The sequence below is a fragment of the Halichoerus grypus genome, chromosome 10 (genome assembly GCF_964656455.1).
Source record: "Halichoerus grypus chromosome 10, mHalGry1.hap1.1, whole genome shotgun sequence".
Taxonomy (NCBI): domain Eukaryota; kingdom Metazoa; phylum Chordata; class Mammalia; order Carnivora; family Phocidae; genus Halichoerus; species Halichoerus grypus.
The window spans coordinates 18,667,465-18,687,787 of record NC_135721.1 but is presented as its reverse complement, the minus strand read 5'-3'; the positions used below and the strand labels follow the sequence as shown (position 1 = coordinate 18,687,787).

Below are 20,323 nucleotides of genomic sequence, written 5' to 3'. Positions count from 1 at the left end.
TATTTTGCATAAGGAAAGACTTTCTTTACAAATCCCGTTTGGTGCCCAAATTTTTCTAAATTTCGTATGGGTATTTATTATTTGATACACACAATACATATAAAGCATAGGAAGGCTTAATTAAAAAAAATTTTTTTTTTATTTATTAGAGAGCACAAGCAGGGGGAGTAGCGGAGGGAGAGGGAGAAGCAGCGCGGAGGGAGAGGGAGAAGCAGGTTCCCTGCTGAGCAGGGAGCTGGACGCAGGGCTCAATCCCAGGACCCCAGGATCATGACCTGAGCTGAAGGCAGCCGCTTAACTGGCTGAGCCACCCAGGTGCCCAGGAAGGCTTAATAATAAAATGAGCCACCTACCACCTAACTTAAGAACCAGAACATTACTAGAAACCATTCTGGATCCTTCTCTATAGAGATAACTGCACCCCAGAGGTAACTGATCTCTTGATTGTTGTAATGATCATTCATTCCTTTCTCTTTTTACCACAATCACCTATACACATTGGCCTAAACAACATAGTGTTTATTTCCCCTTGTTTTTGAGCTTTATACAATGGTGTTATATTGTATATAGTCCTCTGCAGCTTAATGTTTTTCACTCACTATTGTTTCTAAGAACCATGCTTGTTAGGTGTTTGTTCTATTATTTTCACTGTTTTGAGTTACCATAATATATCCATTTTCCTGCTGTGCACATTTGCACCATTCCCTGGTTTTATTTTTGCAATTATACACAATATTGCCTTGAATATTCTTGTTAAGTATGTCCTGATGCAAGTATTTGAAAAGTCTCACTGGGGTCTTTTTTTTTTTTTTTTTAAAGATTTTATTTATTTTGAGAGAGAGGGAGCCCCGTGTGAACGAGGGAGGTTGCACAAGGAGAGAGAATCTCAAGCAGACTCCATGCTGAGCGTGGAGCCCCATGCAGGGCGGAACTCAGTCTCACAACTTTGAGATCCTGACCTGAGCCAAAATCAAGAGTCAGACGCTTAACTGACTGAGCCACCCATGTCCCCTCTCTGGGGTCTTTGACATAGATGTGGAATTGCTGGAGCACAAGGGGTGTGTAAATTCAAATTATTTTCCCAGGTGGTCACATCAGTCTTCACTCCCAGCAGCGATGTATCAGAGCTCCTATTGTTCTACATGTTCAAGGCTTCTTAACTTAAGACAATGGAGTAGTTTTAAATTGTTTCTCATTGTGATCCTAATTTTTACTTCCAGACCACCAGTGAAATTGAGCATCTTTCATCTGTTTATTGGACATTTGAGTTTTCTCTTTTGCAAAACCCCTGTTTGTTTCTTTTGCCCCAATTTCTATCCGGTTGTCTTTTTCTTCTTGAGTTCTAGGGATTCTTTTTATATTCTAGATGTTGTTACTATGTGTGGCTAATATCTTCACCCATTTTGTGTCTTGTCTTTTCTCTTTAGGGTGTGTTTTGTTGAACAAACTGTTCATTTTAAGGAAGTCACATTTATCTATCTTTCCTTTTATGAAAGGTTTGCCTTTCACATTTCTTTCTTTTTTTTTTTTTTTAAGATTTTATTTATTTGACAGAGAGCAACACAGCAAGAGAAGGAACACAAGCAGAGGGAGTGGGAGAGGGAGAAGCAGGCTTCCCACTGAGCAGGGAGCCCGACGTGGGGCTTGATCCCAGGACCCTCGGATCATGACCCGAGCCGAAGACTTAACAACTGAGCCACCCAGGCACCCCTCACATTTATTTCTTTAATCAACATTCTGTTGGGTACTTGAGGGGAACCCTCTGAGTTTTCTCTCTGTGTAGCTCACTCCTGTTCAATATTCTGTCCTGCAAACTCTAGCCACTTTGGTCTCCCCAAACTCATCTTCTCAGCTGAGAGTCCTCTGGGCTCCAAATGGTTCTCTTCAGTGTCATCTGGAAACTCTCAAGGCAATAAGCTGGGGTAAATCGTAAGCTTCACCTCATTTGTTTCCCATCTTCCAGAGATTCCTCCTTTGTTGCTTCATGTCCAGCATCTTGAAAACTGTGGTTTCATATATTCTCTCCATTTCTTTTTTATTGCTTCAGCTGAGAGGCTAGGTCTGGTCTCTACTATTCCATCATGGCCAAAAGCCAAAGTCTTTCCACAACCTGTTCATTTATTTCTAGGTATTTTATATTTTTTGTTGCTACTGTTTAAAAATTATGTTTTATAACTGTTGCTGGCATATACAAATGTAATTTCTTTTTGTTAATTTTATATCCAATTATCTGGCTATACTCCCTTATTCTAATAATTTATTTGTAGATTTTTTGGGTTTTCTGTGTAGGTAATCGTATTATTTACAAATAATGGCAATTTTGTTTCTTCCTTTCTAATTATTATACTATTACTACACTAGCTAGATCTGCTGATGAAGTGTTGACTAGAAGCAGTGATGGTGGGTATCCTTATTCCTGATTTTAAAGGGACTATATCACCATTAAGAATGATGTTCACTATAGGTTTTTGGTAGATACCCTTTCTCAGGTTTAAAAATTTCCTTTTCCTCTTGGTTTGCTTAGTACTTTTATCATGAAATGGTATTAGCTTTTTATCAAATGATTCTGTATCTATTGAGAACACAATTTTTTTCCTCCTTTAATCTGTTAATGTGGTAAGTTTCATTCGACAGATTTTTCTCGTGTGAAACAAACTTGGCATTCTTAGAATAAACCCAGTGTGTTCATGATGTGCTTATTTTTTAGACATTGCCAGACTCTGTTTACTAATATTTTGTTTCGGATTCTTGCTTCCATGTTCTGTGTTCAAGATTAGCCTGTAAATTTCCTTTCCTTTCACTTTGCTTGTCTGGTTTTGGTATCAAATGTATTCTGGCCCGATATAAATGAGTTGCAGGGTTTGCCCTTTTTCTGTTCCCTAGAAAGGTTTTCATAAGCTATGAAATGATCCTTGATGAAAGTTTGAAAGTAATATCATTTCGATCTCGTGTTTTCTTTGTGGGAATACTTTAAAATATTTATTTCATTCCTTGAATGCTTATGACATCAGTTAGGGTTTCTGTTGTTTACACTCACACACATATACACTCAGTTCTGTTATAATGCTTGTTTTGAAAACACAAATTTGCTCCAACACAGTTACTATATTAAGGAACAATTAGAGTGTAACATGACTTTCCCTGCTGATGCACCAGTTTTGTCCTGAAGAAACAGGTGAACACAGAAATCTGTACCCAGCTGGGCGGAGTCCTGCAGGAGCACGTGAATGGACACACGGACACGTCTCCGACACTTCACAGGCAGCTCTGTCAGTGGCCGTGTGGTGAGGAGACACTCCCAGCCATATCGGGGCTACAATTTTCTGTCCAACTTCTACCATTTGATAATAACCTATAAGCTGCAACCCTTTCTTCCCGTTGCTTAATCCATACTCGGTGTGCATGGGGAGGGCGTGGTAGAGTGAGTGGGGGAGAAAGAAAACTAAGGAGACACCAAGGTTTTGGTTTTGGTGACCTGACAGATGCTGACGTAATTTACTGAAAATGCAGGAAGCAGAACAAATGTGGGGAGGTGATGAGTTCCACTTTACACAGAGGATGTTTTACTGCCTGAAGAACACTCAGATGGCCTTCTGAAGTTCAGCAGAGAGTTCAGGGTTAGAAAGGGAGGTGTAGGGGTGCCTGGGTGGCTCAGTTGGTCGAGTGTCCGACTCCTGATTTCGGCTCAGGTCGTGATCTCAGGGTTGTGGGTTTGAGCCTTCGTCAGGCTCTGCACCGGGCTAGGCGTGGAGCCTGCTTAGGATTCTTTCTCTCTCTCTCTCTGCCCCACTGCCCCCTTCCCCTGCACACACGCTCTCTCTCTCTCTCTTTCTCTCTCTCTCAAAGGAAGGAACAAAAGGTAGCAGAGAGGGAAGGGGCAAGGGAGATGCCTGCTCTTTGTCGATGGGCCCAGGGGTGGGTCCTGGTGGCCAGGAGACATCCTCTTTCTCTGAAACAGGAGGTCTGGCTCTAGAGGGTAGGTGTCGGAAGAGGGTCGGGGACACGACGGGAGGCCCCGCAGGCAAATGTGAGTCGAAGGACCCAGACTAGGAATAATGGGTGGAATTGGCACTAATAATTCCCAAATAGTGGGGATAATACCGTGGGATCGGAGCATAGGGTCAGAGGAGGGGATGTTGGCGTTTGGTTTCCGAGGAGGAACGGTCCTGGGGGCACCAGAGTCTACATCGGCTGTTGCTCTGACGAATGTGTTCAGTACCAGCTACCCCACAGGCTTTGGAGTCAGGCCCACTCAGGTTCAAGGCCGTTGCTGCCACCAGTCGGCCTTAGGCAACTTACTTAATCTCTCTTAGCCTCATCTGAAAATGAGAATAACAGTACCTGCTCCATAGGGCTGCTGTGAGGGAGAAATGGAATAATACATTTTGGGCAGCCCCTCGTCACCTCCTGTCTCCGCGATCTAACCCCTGACACCAGAGGCGGCCCCCTGCAGCTGTATTTGGACAGTATAGCTCGGCTCCTTGAGACTGCACTCTGCGGAAACAGGTAACATAAAATTTGGCACAAGCTTCTGATCCTACCTGCACTGCCCATGTTTCCAAAGCACAGCATGGCAACATGGTAGAAACCTTACGTCACCTCCTGTCTTAGCAGGTGCTGTGTCCCCACAGCCAGTGATTTTCCATTGCTGAGAAACCGGTGTGTGTGTGTGTGTGTGTGTGTGTGCACATGTGCGTGCCATGCACAGCCAGGGGTGAGCAGAGCTTCCTGTCAGCCCGTTCCTAAGTCAGATGGGCAATGAAGAGAAGTGGACCCAGCTCTTTCCCTGATGCCCTGTGACCTCAAGGATCAGATACCCATGTCAGTGGCACAAGGGCGGAGAGTTCAGGTCACACCGTGCACTCTCACTCTGAGGTCAGGTTCCTTCTTGGGCTACGGTGTTCGTGGAGGAAGCAAGATGTTTCATGCTTCGAAGGGTGGGTATATCCCGTCTGAGTGTGAGTCTGAGCTCTGGCAGTCTGAGGTGCGAGTCTGGAACTAAGAGGCAGCCAAAGGTCTAATGAGGAAGTGGAAGGGGGCCTAGCCCTGGGCGGGGGCTCCGGAGAGCTGACCCCATGGCGGGGACAGAGGCAGGGGCCAAGTCTGCACCTCCTGGTCATCTCTTTAGGTGTCTCGTCTTCTCTAGAAGTTGCTGGGGCATCAGGACTCTCACGGGTTCCCCAACCCCTCCGCAGCCCACTGCGGCCTGCTGCCCTGGGCTACTCTAGAGTCTCCACTTCTTATCTCTTCCAAAGGAAAGAAGGAACCCACCTCCCACATGGCCATCTCTGGTCTGAGGAAATGCAGGGTCAGGGTATGTGGTTAGGGAGACACAGCCAGGTGCAGTGACATCAGGCACCCTCCCCCTTCCCTTCTTGGGCGGTGGTTACCCAGGAGGTGGGATGAGAGGGATGGCCACAGTCATATTTTACAGACTCAATAGAAGATAAAGCCTTTTATATATATATATATATATATATATATATATTTTTTTTTTTTTTTTAAATAAACCTCGGTGGATCTTTTTTCCCCAAAGATACAGCCTTTAGAAAACTGTGGTCCCTGTGCCTTTGTAAGATACAATTTCAGAAAAGTATTTCCACAAAAATAACTTTTGTTCCTAAAAATGATTGATGTTTGGTACCTCAATATCAGCCTGTGTCTGATTCCAGAAACTGTTGCCGGCTTATCTGAACAAGCCCAAAGCCTTGAGAAATGCCTCTCGTGTCCAGCTCAGTCTCCTCCCCGCCTGCTGTCCCCATTTGCTCCCTCTGGGGTCTGTTGGTCTCAGTGCCTCTATCTGTGTCTCTCCTGATGTCATCCCCAGCATGTCCATCTGTCCCCACTCTGCCCATTCATGTGGTGTCTTTCAGCCTCTCGGATGTCCACTGGAGCATCAGGAAGAGCAAGAGGTCTGTGCGTCTGTCCTGTTGGGTGAGCAAGTTGTGGGGCTTCCTTTTCCCAGGAACAGTTGCTCTTGGGATGCTTTCTAGGTCACGGTTACCTGGAGCTGGGTGGTCCGGGGCACAGGCCTATCTGACCTGGTCTGTGCTCAACAAGCAAGAAGTGGCAGGCGAGGGTCCCGGAGCCCAGGCCAGTCCCTTCAGGAGGTGTCCCCGAAGACTCCATATCCCAGGGGAAGAGACAGGTCACGTGTAACCTTCGAAGTCGGTGCGCTAAGGACTGAGAAGGAAGAGGGACTCCGGGCCCGGAAGACGGCGGCCCCTGCTGTTCCAGGCCACACAAGGTCAGCCCTCAAGCAAGGCTGTAGCTGGTCCTCCTGCAAAAGGGAAAGAAACCAAAGAGACAGATGAGGGCGGAGGGGGATGGTGTCAGAACGTGGACCCCTATGGACGTGACAGTGGCAGCTCCCCGCCTCCCTAGCAGCTCCTCCCTCCCCCACCCCTAGAATAAAGCTGCAGCCCCTGTTTTTTCGCCAAGTCCATCCAGCAATTCCCCATCTGCGTGTCACTCTGAGTGTGCGTGTGACCTCAGTGTTCCTGGGCCAGAGTCTGAGCCATCCACACCGAGAACGAGGGGCCGATGACAGTGTCACTTCCTGCCAATCCCGTGTGTTCCTCTGTGTGGACGTGTGCTGGTATTGGTGGGTGTGTGAGCATCTCCAAACAGGCGGCCACATGCTCGTGAAAGCTGCCGGCCCAGACGTCCTGACGCTGTGGCGCCAGCGTGGCCTTGGCCTCCGTCCGTGCTGGGCTGGGCACGCAGAAACGAGTAAAACCCAGCCCCAGCTCCAAGATCCCCACAGTCCACTGGGCAAGCCAGCCGGTGGGCCTCTCAGCCCTGTGCAGCGGGATCAGTGCCCTGGAAGCCGGGAGAACAAGGTTCAGGGCACGGCTCAGCACAGCCTGTGGGGGAAAGAGTAGAAGCCCCAGCTTTCGGCTCCCAGGAGGGAGGATGGCGCCATCACAGGAGGAGAAGGCCCACAGGGAAAGAAGATGAGTTCAGTAGTTCGGGGCTCTTTGAAAGTGACTCCATGCTTGTGGGACATCGGGTGGAGACGTGCCAGTGAGAGCCAAACACATGGATCCGGAACTTGAAGGAAGTCCAGGGGGTAGGGGCAGCTTTAGGAGTCACGAGGCACAAGAGGGGCTCGAGATCAAGCAAGTGGACGAGGTGCCTGGCATTATGGAGAGCAAAGGGAGCAGGGCCAAGGAGGGAGCCCTTCCACACCACAGCCAACGGATAATCGAGGAGGGGAGACTGAGAAGGGACGTGCAGAGCAGCTGAAGAAAATCCAGGAGGGGCCACCTGGGTGGCTCAGTCGTTAAGCGTCTGCCTTTGGCTCAGGTTATGATCCCGGGGTCCTGGGATCGAGCCCCGCATCGGGCTCCCTGCTCAGCACGGAGTCTGCTTCTCCCTCTCCCACTCCCCCTGCTTGTGCGTGCTCTCTCTCTCTCTCTCTCTCTCTGACAAATAAATAAATAAAATCTTAAAAAAAAAAGAACGAAAATCCAGGAGCAGGGGCACCCAGGTGGCTCAGTCAGTTTCGGCTCAGGTCATGATCTCAGGGTCATAAGATCAAGCCCCGTGTTGGGTTCCGTGCTCTGCGGGGAGTCTGCTTCTCTTCCTCTCCCTCTGCTTCCCCCCCCGCCACAACTCAGGCTCTCACTCACTCTCTCTCAAAAATAACTAAATAAATCTTTAAAAAAAAGAAAAAACCCAGGAACATATGGCATCACCGAAGAGTGATGAGTCTGTGGGAAGAGCCTGCAGAGGCAGGAGCGTTCGACTGCGTAAATGCCTCAGGGACAACTGCGGACCCGTCAGTCAGTCTCACACCAGGGCACGTTTGTGCATCCCTGGGTGTTGGTACCCTGCTGTGTGTACCCGTGTGCACGGGGTGCCTACCTCTGAAGGCTCTGCCGGCGGGAAGGGTCCTGGCTGGGCACCTTTGGAGTGGGGCCAACCATGAGGATGCACAGACCGGTGAGGATCATGAAGGTGGGCACGGCCCCGATGAGGACCTTGAGGGTCACCACCACCTGCTCCGCCTGCTTGCAGGCTCCTGCCTCATAGCCCGCAAACCTGGAGAAAGAGCATCCCACGCATGCAGCTGAGATCCCACCGGGCCTGGCAGAAGGGGTCCCTGATACCCCACCCCCACACTGCCCTGAAAGTAGGAGTCATTTCCCAGCCAGATCAGCTTAACCATGGTGGAAGAGAGAGTTGAGGGAATGGGCTGGCCAGGGAGCTCCGACAGAACTGAGAATGTGGGGAGCTGGGGCTTCAGGAGGGTTACAGCCCCCAAGAAAGGCCCCTCTCAGTCATGTGCGCGGAGAAAGCTAGGGCAGGTGTCGCCCTATACTCTCTAAAGAGCAGACGAGTGGGTGGCCCCCGGCCCACTAGGGTGGAGAACCCTGCCCTCTTCTTCCCACCCCACTCGTTGCTTGTGCCTCTAGAACAGCCCAACCCTGGGACTCACTCCAGACTGAGAGTGGAGATGCCCAGGGCGCCTGCGCCAGAAAGCTTGGTGAAGAAGACATAGGATGAGTAGAAGATGGTCTCCAGGCCTGGGCCATGCTGGTGCTGCTGCTGGAAGGCATCCACCACATCTGGAAGCATGGACCTGGGGGAGAGGGCTGCAGAATTATCCCTTTTATCCCCTTGACAGCCACCAGCCTGAGAGCTCTCTGGGGACAGAGAGCAAGTCAGAGTCATCCTGGCCCACAGAGAGCCCGGCGACAGCCCCTTCCCCCAACACAGCTGCCCACCATTCCTGCCATCTGGTGCCCTTCCAGGAGCGCTCCAAGGACGGAGCTGGTGGCCTCCATCTCCTGCAGGTGGGACAGCCAGTCCCCAGCACAGGCTGGGCACAAGGGGCCTGGGACAACAGGTGGATGTGAAAGAGGGCACACCCATTAGGAAGGACATGAAGCTCCACATCCCTTTCCCCTCACCCAGCCTACCAGGGCAGCAGCAAGGACACAGCAATGCTCACGCCAGATACAAAGGCCACCACATAGGCCACCGGGGCTGTGGGTACAGCGGCCAACAGGATCGCAAAAGGCACCATCACCTGCCGAGACACATACACCCGCTGATCTTCCACCTGCCCCCGACTTGCTCGTTCATTCCCACACTCACCGGCCTTTACTTATAACCCCTTATAACCCCTTTACTTATAACCCCTGCACCTGGTCCTTTGCTAGGGCCTGAAGACACAGGCAAGTACAGATCAGTCCTGCCAGCCCCCAGGAGGCTCAGGCTCCAAGGTCACCTCCCTGACCCCGCCACCTTCCCTGCAGCCTCCCCCCGCCCCGGGCCTTGCTTCTTGCCTCACTCACACAGATCCCGAAGGCTGATATCTTCTTCCCAAATCGTTGTAGGACCCACTCCCACAGCGGGGTGCTCAGCACAGCCGAGACCTATGAACAGACAGAATCGTCCCAGCCGGCGGGGGCTGTGCTGCCAATGCCTTAACCCATCCAGGTTCCAGAAGCCTTGGCTTTTACCTGGGATGCTCGACCTTGACTTTGCGCCCTGCTTGGAACCAGTGGCTAGGAACTTCATGGCCCCAGCCTCGATCCCACCCTCCGCGGGAGTGCAGGTGACTAAGATCACAGAGGAGTCCAGAATGTTGACCGGAATTCTGGCTACACATGTCAAGAACCACACAGGTCCCCAGCTCAGGTCGCTGAGGGAGCCTGTCTCCACCACCCCAGGACCACTCACCAGGATGGTTAGCACCACGCTCTGGACGTGATCATGGAGCCGGGACGCATGTGTACAGAACAGGACCAGGTAGCTCTGCTCCACCTGAGGAGGCCAACAGGAAGTGGGCATGTATCGGGAATGGCAGGAACTCAGAAGTCAAGGGCAAGGCCTAGGTCGTACGTCTGGCCTCTTCTTTGGGACCTCAAACACCAGTTGCTGCCATCATCAGGCATCATGCAGTCCCCTCCCCGCCAAAGGACACTCAGCCCCGAAACAGGTATAAATACCATTCCTAGTCCTTCCTCCCCCTTTCCCCGCTAGTGGACCTTACTACCCAGATTTTGTCAGCTGCCTAGTGTCTAGGCCTTGACCCTTCCTGGTCCCACAAGCTCTATGTAGGTCTCTCTCCTCCCTGCACCAGACTCTCTGGAACCCATGCCAGCCACCATTTCTCTCTATTTAAGCCTAACTCTGGTTGGTGGAGCCGAGAGGCGGAACCTGAACCTACACAGGGTCAGTATGGCCAGAGCCAAGGCCTAGAGGTACCTGAATGGCTGCTGAGATGAACAGGAAGGAGATCCCCAGCTTCAGGTAGGGCGGGTGCCGGACAGTGAGGCCCAGTCCAGCCAGGAAGCTCAGGCCTTGGCCTGAGGCTGGGGCAGAGGAGTCTGCAACACGGGAAAGTAACACTCGGGCTTGGCAGAGTTCAAAACCAAAACCCAGGCCCAAGAGGAATCCTGTCCCAGCTTCGGCTTCCCACACTCTGACTGCACCCCCTTACCTGGTCGCTCCTTCACCCCGAGGCAGAGCAAACTGGTGCACACGGGGTAAGTCAGAGCAAGCACGGCGGCTGCAATGGAGTAGAGGCGAGTCTGTGGGACAGGACAGAACTGGGGTGGGGGTGATGTCTCCAACCTACGGAAGTGGGGACACCCAGGGCAGGAGTACTTCCCAATAGGGCAGAGGGACCCTCAGCCCAAGTCCAAGGATGCTGGGCGCCTCTCCTCCCAATCAGCAGAGCAGGAGATGGAGATCTCTGGGCCCAGAATGGCCCTTCTGCTGCCCCTATGCGTCCTGCATGACCAGGAGGGCATCTGTGCCACCAGCGGTCGGAGCCCCTCCCCTCTCTTTTTCTCTCTCATTTTTTTAAGGCAAACATTCATTGGTGGCACTTCTGCATGCTAGACCCTGAAGTTACAGGGGTGAATACGTGACTCCTGTCCATCCCCAGTGAGGGGCTTCGAGCGTGGAAGACAGACTCACGAGCAGACAGCTACAGCAGAGTGGGAGGCACGAGGACCCAGATAAAGGGCGAACACAGAAATGGTGCTACCTGTCATCCAGGGGAAGATATATGACTAATAAAATCCGTGTAAAGACATGCATGGGAGTCAGTCACCTGCTCAGGCTGAGGTTGTCTCTGGGGAGGGAAAGAAAGAAGGAGGTGGCCGGGGCCTCACCTGGGTGGGCTCCGCGCAGTTGCACAGGACCCCACATTCAGGAGGGAGCTGTGGTAGGCGTTAATGCTCTGCTCTCACTGTCTTCAATTATGCTTCATCATTTTAACTATGAATCTGTGTTTTGTAAGTGAAGCCAATGGGACCACAGAGCATGAGCTACCTGAGGCTTTGTGCCTTGGCCCACACGAGGCTCCACCTCTAGGGGTGGAGTTCTCAGCCTCCTGCTGCCCATTGCTTTGCACTTCAGGCCAGGCCAACCCAAGGCCACTGTCACCCCCACCTAGAGAGTGACCTTTGGAGACCTGAGTGGGGGCCTAGGCGTACATGGGAGAGTCCATCTGGGAGGGGCAAGGCCACAACCTCCCGGCCCTAGGCCGGCAGCCATGACGGGTCTGAGGGCGCCTGGGTGGGGCCACTCATGCACCTCGACCCAAGCAATCCCTTGGTTAGGGCAGTGGGCCATGGGGACGACAGACTGGCTTCCCTGCTCTCTCTAGAGCCCTGTGTTTTCGTTTCGCACCGCACATGGGCAGAATGGGTCTGCGGATGGATTAGTAGCTGGCCTTGCAGATGGGTCTGGGGATGGATACACAGGACTTCACTATGTGCCTGCCGGGCCATGATGTGGTATTAGTCTCACACCATTGATTCTCAAAGGCTGATGGGGAGGGGGCAGAATCCCCTGGAGGGCTTGTTCAAATATAGACTGCTGGCCCCCTCCCCAAATTTGTAAAGCACCAGTTGCGGGTGGGGCCCGAGTTGGCCTTGCTAACAAGTTTCCGGGTGACGCGGCTCTGCTGCGGCTGTTGCCCAGGGAGCACACTTGGAGAACCACAGCTGTATAATTTTTTTTATAAATCTGAACTATTTTTTAAATGAGCAGACAAAGAAGAATGATGCAGAGAACACCGAGGAGAGGCCCCGCGCCGGAGCTGCGGAGGGGCAGCCTGGGCTGGGTCCGGAAGGGGAGGCCCAGCCATGTGGGAACTCGTTTACAGAGTCATCCCGCCTGGCTGGGAGGCTGATGCGGTGCTGGGGTGACCGGGAGATGTTGGGGATGCAAGGTCCAGAAGATCTGGGGCCCAACACGGGCATCGGCTTTGGTGATGGGTTGGAGTGGGGGTAATGGCTGGCGAGGGAGGAGTAAGTGTTGGCTCCTGGGGTTCTGGCGGACAGTGCTACCCTTTGCTTAAGCGGAAAATAGCTGAACTGGACGGATAACACAGATGCACGTCCCTTAGCTGCTGAAGAGAGATCTGGTTTGCCGGGAGAGGAAGGGGGACTGCTTCCAGGTTTCCCTCGTGCGTGCACACCGGCGGTGAGGCCGGGGTGCGGGGCCCCTATTCAGGGCGGGGTGCGACGGGCCACAGGGGGGGCGTTACCCAGCGCGCCGCAGGGACGCCGGACCCTCTCCCCTGCCCCTGCCTCTGCCCGTCGCCCTTCCCCTCCCCTCTCCCCGCCTGCTGCTCTGCGATCTGTTGCTTCCCGCTGAGAAGGCGCCCGGGCGGAGAAGCGGGGTCGGCGGGACGGAGGACGCGGGGTGGGGGGGGCCCGGCTGGAGGAGCGGGAGGGAGAAGGCGAGCGACGCCCGAGAGGCCGGGCCGCGGGGGCACTCACCGCGTCGGGGGAGACGGCGAGCGGCCCGGCGAGCGCCGCGTCCCCGCACCTGTGCGGCCCGTGGGCGCCCGCCACGATGAGCCCGTGGACGGCGGCTCCCATCAGCGTCCCCGCCATCTCCAGGGTCATCCCTGCGACAGAGCGGCGCCGGGTGACGGGCGCTGGCGGGCCCGGGGGCCGCGGCGTCCCGCCCGACCGCACGCCCGCACTCACGGTACGCCGTGGCCGAGTCCCGCTCCCTCGGGCAGGGGGTCAGGAGCATGGTGAGCGCCGCGTAGGGCACCTGGAAGAACTGCGGACGCCCGGGCCCCGGGCTCAGGCTGGCCCCCCTCGGCCCCCAGTCCCAGCCCCGCCGCCCCAGGCTGGCCCGTCCTGGCTGATGCCCCCAAGGCCAGAGGGCTGAGCAGGGGCGGGCAGTGGGTCCCTCGGGGTCACCTACCCTCTCCCCTCCGCACACCCTTTACAGTGGCCACTGGCCGGCAATGGGGTTCCAGGAGTCCAAGCCCCGGCTCGGGGGTGGGGGTGGGGGTGGGAGCATCGGCTTAGGCTTACCGTGGCCAGGGCCTGGAACAGGCAGTAGAAGCTCGTGTACCAGAGGCCCCGCAGGCTGGTGAAGGGGGGCAGGAACCACAGGAGGAAGTAGGCCACGGTGATGAAGGGCGTGCAGCCCAGCACCCTGTGGAAGCAGAGCGGGCATGGAGCACCAGGACGGGGGACACGAAGGGCAAACCCGAAACAACCACACCCTTCTGGGCCTAAGTCCTCTGCCCCCAGCAGGAGCCCTGGGCTGGGGCTGCCAGGGTGCTCACCATGGAGGAGGAGAGGGAGGGGTGGCTGATGGATGGGTTGGTAGCCTGGGGTGTGGGGCCATTCACTGCAGAACTCGTGGGCACCTGGGGGTTGGCGTTGCCATTCCTGTATCCAGGACCCTTGAGCATCAGCAAGTCCTATCTCCTTTGTGAGGACTTCCAAGACCTCCAGCCCACCCTGGCCACACACAGACCCCTGGATCAGGCCTGGGAGCCTAGGAGGCTTTGTCCAGCCCTGTGCCTCCTGGTGACGGAGAGCCCCCAAGAATGTCTCTGAACTCCTGCATGGCTCAGCCTGACCTAGCCCCACGACATCACCTGTTACCGTCTTGTCCTCTCACCGTGTACAGGGGTTTCCACTAAGAATCAGGGCTGTGACAAACACAGTGGCCTCAGGCCAGGGTTGGAAGCCAGGACCCTGAGGACTATGGGGCTGCTCACCAGGGCATGAGGCGTCCAGACCCTGTCCTCCTGCTTCTGTTGATGAAGTACCCAGCCACAGGGTCGGCAGCTGCCCCAGACACCTTCCCTCCAAATAGGACAAGTGACACCTGGGCAGCAGGGACCTGAAAAGCACAGGTGGAGGATGGTTGAGGCCTGGCGGAGTCAGAGAGGGTGTCTGGGCCTGCCCACCTGCCAGGAGAAAGCGCTGGGAACCTGGCAGGGGGCAGAGCCGCCGTGTAAAGGTCTATGGGGTCTCTTTCCCAGGACACAAATCCAGAAGGCTCTGGGGCACACCTGCGCTAGGGAAGAGAGGGGCAGGGGAGGGCTGACAGCCACATGCTGGCACGTTCCCGTTACCATTCCTGCCCAGTCGCTTTTGGAGAAGGCTTGGGCAGCCTCATCTGTGTAAGAAGGGGGACAGAGGTAGACTTTCCGTTTCACAATGACAATGTTTTATTAACTTTTCTGATTACATAAATGACACACTCATTATAAAAACATTCAAACGGTACAGAAAAATATTGAGCAAAGCTCATCTGAAATCCCCTCATCCTGAGACAAGTGCCAGAGCATTTTGGTGATCACCCTTTCAGGCATTTATTTATGTACATTCATAATTTATAATTTTACATAAATGAGATCATATCAGTGTCATTTAACAAAATCATGGGTACTATACGAGAAATCTTTTTTTCTGCTTACCCTCTCTCCTCCACCATCCCCTGCCATAGGCAACAGTAACAGCCTGTGTATATACTTCTGTAATTTATTTTCTTCATGCTTGTATTTTAATCATGTAGAATCCCATATTTACACATACGCATGTACCTACATATATGGGGCATGTCTTTATTTTGGTAAAATGGGATCACTTTGTATACTCGTCTCTAAAAGCAACTTCTCTCACTTGACAGTGCATCATGGAAATCTCTCCAAGTCAACTGGTATAGATCTAGCTCGTTCTTTTGAATGACTACACAATCGTCCATTATGTGGCTATTACACAATTTATTATCCAACTACTTCTATATTGTTGGGCATTCATATTGTTTCCCCATTTTTCTCATAAACAGCCTGCAATAAACATCCTTAAGGGGGTTGCCCTCAAAGGCATTTGGCTTACTGTCAGTTTGGGGACAGAAGTGCCATCTATCCAGTGAAGTACAGGTTGGGGAGGGAGAGCTGGGTACCAAGGAACATGGGAACAGGGGGCCCTGGGCTGCATCCCACACTCACCTGGGCCACATCAAGCAGGAAGAGTTGCAGGTAAAAGGCGGTGGCGCTGGAGGCCACCTGGTTGGGGATCCCACCAATGCCATAGCACACCTTGGTACAGAATGAGAGTTGACCGGCTCTGCTGTCCTGAGGGGAGACACAGGAGCTAAGCCCCCCGCCTGTGCCCATACACAACAGTTCCCCACATCCTCCTGAGCCTCCGTAAGCATCCTGAGGTCCCTTGAGGTCTTTTCCAGTAACCTCTTAGTCCTCATTTGTCCTAAATCATCTTAAAGGGAAGTGAGACAAAGAGGGAAAAATTAATCCTAAGCCATGACCTCTCAAAGATCCCACATCCCACGGGACAAGTTCTTCCTATTTCCCTCTTAGTGCTTCCTCCTGCAGTCTGTTTTGTTCTCTGAGTCAGCAAGTCAGAGTGAACTGAATAAAGCACTGTATTTCTCGAAGCCTCCCGTGTCAAACAGAATATTCCTGCCAACTTCAAGAGTTGTCTTGATGAGAAAATGAAGCTGAGTGTTATTTGCTCCAGGAGCTGAGTGTTAACTGTTCAGGACTTTGGCCAGTCCTCGAACCACTGGCAGCCTGAAATCAGCTGTGGTGAATTTATACCACAGGAATCAGCAAACACTATAAATCAGAGTTGCTTTATTTTTCTGGAGAGACTGTATACTAGCCCACCACTGAAATAAAGTTCATGACTCCAAATGTGTGTGTGTGTGCGCACACGCGTGCATGTGTGCGTGTGCATGGAGATAGGTATATATCTCATAAGCCCTAAGCAATCCAGTGAACTCCAGACTGGAATATTCGACTGCCTACTCACAGACCCACATGGTTGCCTAACAGGCATTTCAGCTTAGCATGGTCAAAACACAGCTCCTGATTTCCATCCACTGTCTAAACCAACTCCTAACCCTATTGTCCCTAGTGCATTAAATGGCCCCAATGTCCAATGTCCACTCAGCAGCTCGGACCACAAACCTAGGAGTCCTTGATTTCTCTTTCCCAATTTCCCCACCAAATCTATCAGTAGTCCCCTAAGTGGCTTCCCAGCTTCTGCTCTCATTCCCCACTGTCTACTTTCTATCCAGCAGGCAAGGTGATCTTTTCATAACATAAATTTGATTGTGTCTTGTCTCTGCTTAAAACTCTCCCAACAGCTTGCCACTGCAGTTTGAATATGATTCCAAGTCCTTCCCATATAGCCTACAGGAGCCCGCCCTATCAACCCCCACGTCCTTCCCACCTCACTTTGGATTGCTCTCCTCAACCTTGGTAGCTTCCTTGCTATGCCTCAAAATGACCATGCCCGTTGCTGCCTCAGGGCCTTTGCACTTCCTGTTCCTTCTGTCTAGAAGGCTCTTCCTCTGAGTCTTTGCAGAGCTGACGCCTTGCCTTTCAAGCCTGAATGTCATCTCCTCACAGAGGCCTTCCCTGACTACCCGACTCTCTCTAGTGTACCTAATACCTGATATATTCTCATTTATTTCCTGCCTCTCCCCACGAGAATGTAAACTCTCTGAGAGCATGTGCTATAATTTTTATTCACCACCATGTCCCCAGTACCTAGAACCATGTGTCGTATATAGTAGATGCTCAATATGTATTTGTTGAAGAAATAAATGTCATGAAGACACTAGGTAAAAGCCTGTTTCTTCAAAAGATGCTGGGAATCCTTCCTTTTTTTCCCCCCCCTTTGCTTGGGGATGAGAGGGGGAGTGGAGAGGACTATGACTTCACCCATTTTAGTATCTTGCAGGACACCCCAAATGGGCCCTTCTAAAGGGAAGTTCTTGCCAGATAAGGGTTTATCATATCCTTTGCACACTCTTCCTACCCGCAGAAGAAAACCACACACAAGGCAGGATGTCATCTCCTTTTCTGACGTTTGTGTGAACATTATTTCAATTTCCAGAAATTGTTAATAAGAGGCAGAATCCAACATGATAGCGCCACCCCACCCCATGTGCCTCTTGTTTCCCCCTAAACGCGCCTAGTGAGCTTCTGGCACAGAGAAGTCACTTGAAAGATCGAGAAATTCCGGCTGAAACTACTGAGCCTTGCGGATGGCAGTTTCACCTACTTAAATCATAAGCCTTTCACAGTTAACTGAGCACCAGTTTTAGCGCTGGACTAACTTGGATTCAAATTCTGTCGGCCACTTCTAGCCGTGTGATGCAGGGCAAGGTCCGGCACCGGGCCTGAGCTTCGGTTCCTCACATGTAAAGCGGGGTGGAAAATAGACCGCAGAGGTCCTTATGAGAATAAATGCTGGCACTTCTTTCGCAACGTCGGTTTTCCCTCTTGCCATTCATCTCCCCCTGAATTTCTAAATTTCCCTGGGAAACGAGAGTCCCCAGGGGGCCTCCCTATCTCTCTTTCTTGGGGGCCACAAGCCTTTGCTCTGAGGTGTCTGACAGGAAGCTCTGAGTCGACAAAGGGAATCCAGGTGCTGAAGTGAAGCCACAGACAATGGATGCGTTGAGCAGGGAGCAAGCGATGGGTCTTTGTTCAGCACAAAGCTCAGCGGTCCTACCCCCTCTCTCGCATACAGCCACCCTGGCCGGCTTGCGCCGGCCCCATCCACGCAGGGGATGAGGAAGGCCTGAGGACACCGCTGGCTTCCCACCTGCCCTCCACCCTCACTGGGGGGCCTGCTTGCCAGGAAGTCATCTCTGGGGGCAGTCTGCAGGAGAAGCCCGGCGCCAGGCTGTGCGGGGCTGCCTGCGCCCACACCACGTGCCAGGAGACTGGGGAGGGGAGGCAGACCCCCACCGCCCCCCGACACACACACCGGGAAGTCCTACCTGCCCAGGGTGCCCGAGAGCTCTGGGAAGACCTGGACTGTGGCGGGCAAGAGCCCTAATTTGGGAATCAGAAACCCAGAGACTGGCGCTGGTCCTGCCAGCCTCGCTGAATCAATGCAACAAGTTACTTCACTTGTCTAGGACTCAGTTTCCCATCCTGTTCTCTCTGGGGCTCCCGAGTATCTCGGCCTCTCGGCTCTCAACTGTCCAAGTCCACTAGGGGGGCTCGGAAGCCTGAAGGCTGGGGCCCGCGCACCTTCCCGCCGCGTCCCTCGCGCAGCCCCGGCTCCCCGCTCGCCCTCGCCCCGAGCTCACCGAGCTGCGCTCCGAGGTGCGCGCTTCCGGCTGGGGCGGCGGCGCCTCGTCCGCGGGGGCCCGGGGCGCTCCGGGGGACGCGGCCATGGCGCACGGCAGCTCCGCCCGCGGCCCTGCGGCGTTATCGCCCGGCCGGCGTCCCGGCTTCCGCGGGGAGGGCGGCTCCGGGGGCCGAGTGGGCGCGGCGCGGCGAGGGGCGGGCCGCGGGCAACGCGGGGGACGGCGGGGAGCCGCGAAGGGCGCTGTTCCATTTCCCCCAAGAGCCCGAACTCGCCGGGGGGTGGGGGTGGAGGGTAAAGGCCGGTAAGTCGCTTGGGACTTCTGTCCTGGGGGCAGGTCCCCGAGGGAGTGAGAGCCAGCGCCGGTTCGCGCTGAACACCCTGCTAAATCCTCGCAGGTGAAAAACCGCCAGATCCATGTATTTGAAAAACGAAGCTAGAATTGACTTGCTTAGACTATGGCTGAACAGGTTCACAACCTACATTTGATACAAGATGCCTGAAACACACATTGCCCAGCCTCTCGCAGATGAGATGGGTGTAGCCACGTAACTCAGTTCAGCCGGTGAATGAGAGCAGAGCAGCGTACATGCAGTTTGCCAGGAAAGTCCTTCAAAGGGAAGGGGTCACATCGCACACAAAAAGTAACCGAAAATGCACCAAAGACCTAAGTGTAAAGGCTAAAACGATAAAACATCTACTATAAAACATCTCGAAGGGGCGCCTGGGTAGCTCAGTTGTTAAGCATCTGCCTTCGGCTCAGGTCATGATCCCAGAGTCCTGGGATCGAGCCCCACGTCGGGCTCTCAGCTCAGTGGGGAGTCTGTTTCTCCCTCCACCCCTCCCCCTGCTTGTGTTCCCTTTCTCGCTGTCAAATAAATTAAAAAAAAAAATCTTTAAAAAAAGAAAACAGGAGCAAATCTTAATAACCTTGGATTAGACAACTGTTTCTTATGACACAAGTTGGACTATCTAAACGAACAATTTTGTGTTGCAAACCATCCAACAAGTGAAAAGATGACCCACCGAATGGGAGAATTATCTGCAAATCTTAAAGACTGGTACTGGAATATATAAAGAACTCTTACAACTCAACAATAAAAGACAACCCAATTTAAAAATGGGCAAAGGATTTCTATAGGTGATTTCTCCAAAGACAGACAATGAGCACATGAAAAGATGCTTATGTCATTAATACAAAATTACAAAATACACCACTGGATGCCTAGGATTAAAATGGCCAACAGGAACAAGCACTGGGGAGGGTGTGGAGAAGTCACACCTTGCTAGTGGACATGTTAACCGGCGGAGGCACTATGGAACTCTGCCTCTTCAGAAAGTTAAACCTGGAATCACCTTATGACCCAGCAATTCTTCCTAACTATATACCTTAGAAAAAAACATGTTCACACAAAAACTTGAACACAAATGTTCATAGCAACATTATTTATAACCCAAAGTGAAACCCAAATGTCCATCAACTGATGGATAAATGTATATCCATACAATGGACTAGTATTCCACAATAAAAAGAACATGGATGAACTTTGGAAACCTTAAATGAAAAGATGCAAAAACCATATATTGTATGATTCCATTTATATGCAATGTCCAGTATAGGTAAATCTGCAGACAGAATTTAGATTTGTGGTTGCCTAGGACTTTGGGTAGAGAATGAGTACAGGGCTGAACACAGGATGAAAATATTCTAAAGTTAGATTGTAGTGGTGGTTGCACAATCCTGTCTACACTAAAAGCCACCGAATTGTACACTTTAATTGGGTAAATGGTAAGGTGTGTGAATTATATCCCAATAAAGCCGTTTTTCTGTTTTTTAAAAGGAAAGGTGTGTGCTTCTTCCCATTGGATGGAATGCAGATGTGACTAGTGCTAGAGCAGCTCTCTTGTGGCCTTGGGTTAAGTGCTGGTATCGGCAGATGAACAACACATGAGTCTGAAGT

General features: G+C 52.5%; 1 protein-coding gene across 2 annotated transcripts; it reads right to left on the bottom strand.

The window, feature by feature from the left end:
• Window positions 1-467: 467 nt before the first annotated feature.
• On the bottom strand, window positions 468-18,489 carry MFSD2B (MFSD2 lysolipid transporter B, sphingolipid). 2 transcript variants are annotated; one of them, XM_078056036.1, is made up of 14 exons: window positions 18,364-18,489; window positions 15,242-15,367; window positions 14,003-14,127; window positions 13,305-13,428; window positions 12,966-13,044; window positions 12,753-12,883; window positions 10,457-10,547; window positions 10,222-10,343; window positions 9,694-9,777; window positions 9,306-9,386; window positions 8,928-9,037; window positions 8,444-8,842; window positions 7,870-8,046; window positions 468-6,280 (listed from the first exon to the last, which is right to left on the bottom strand). In XM_078056036.1, exons 1-14 carry the CDS (start codon window positions 18,448-18,450, stop codon window positions 6,256-6,258), a joined length of 1,761 nt encoding a protein of 586 aa, XP_077912162.1. In that variant the 5' UTR covers window positions 18,451-18,489; the 3' UTR covers window positions 468-6,255. The 2 variants fall into 2 exon arrangements, with proteins under 2 accessions (XP_077912162.1, XP_035977588.1); XM_036121695.2 differs by having other exon boundaries at window positions 8,444-8,587; window positions 18,364-18,482.
• Between the last annotated feature and the right edge of the window lie 1,834 nt (window positions 18,490-20,323).

Coding starts and splice junctions, on each gene's coding strand:
- MFSD2B (XM_078056036.1), bottom strand. CDS start 18,450: ATGGCCGCGTCCCCCGGAGCGCCCCGGGCCCCCGCGGACGAGGCGCCG. Junction 9,778..10,221: donor TCATCTCAGCAGCCATTCAG/GTACCTCTAGGC, acceptor TGGCCTCCTCAG/GTGGAGCAGAGCTACCTGGT. Junction 9,038..9,305: donor TATCAGCCTTCGGGATCTGT/GTGAGTGAGGCA, acceptor GTGTCTCGGCAG/GTGATGGTGCCTTTTGCGAT.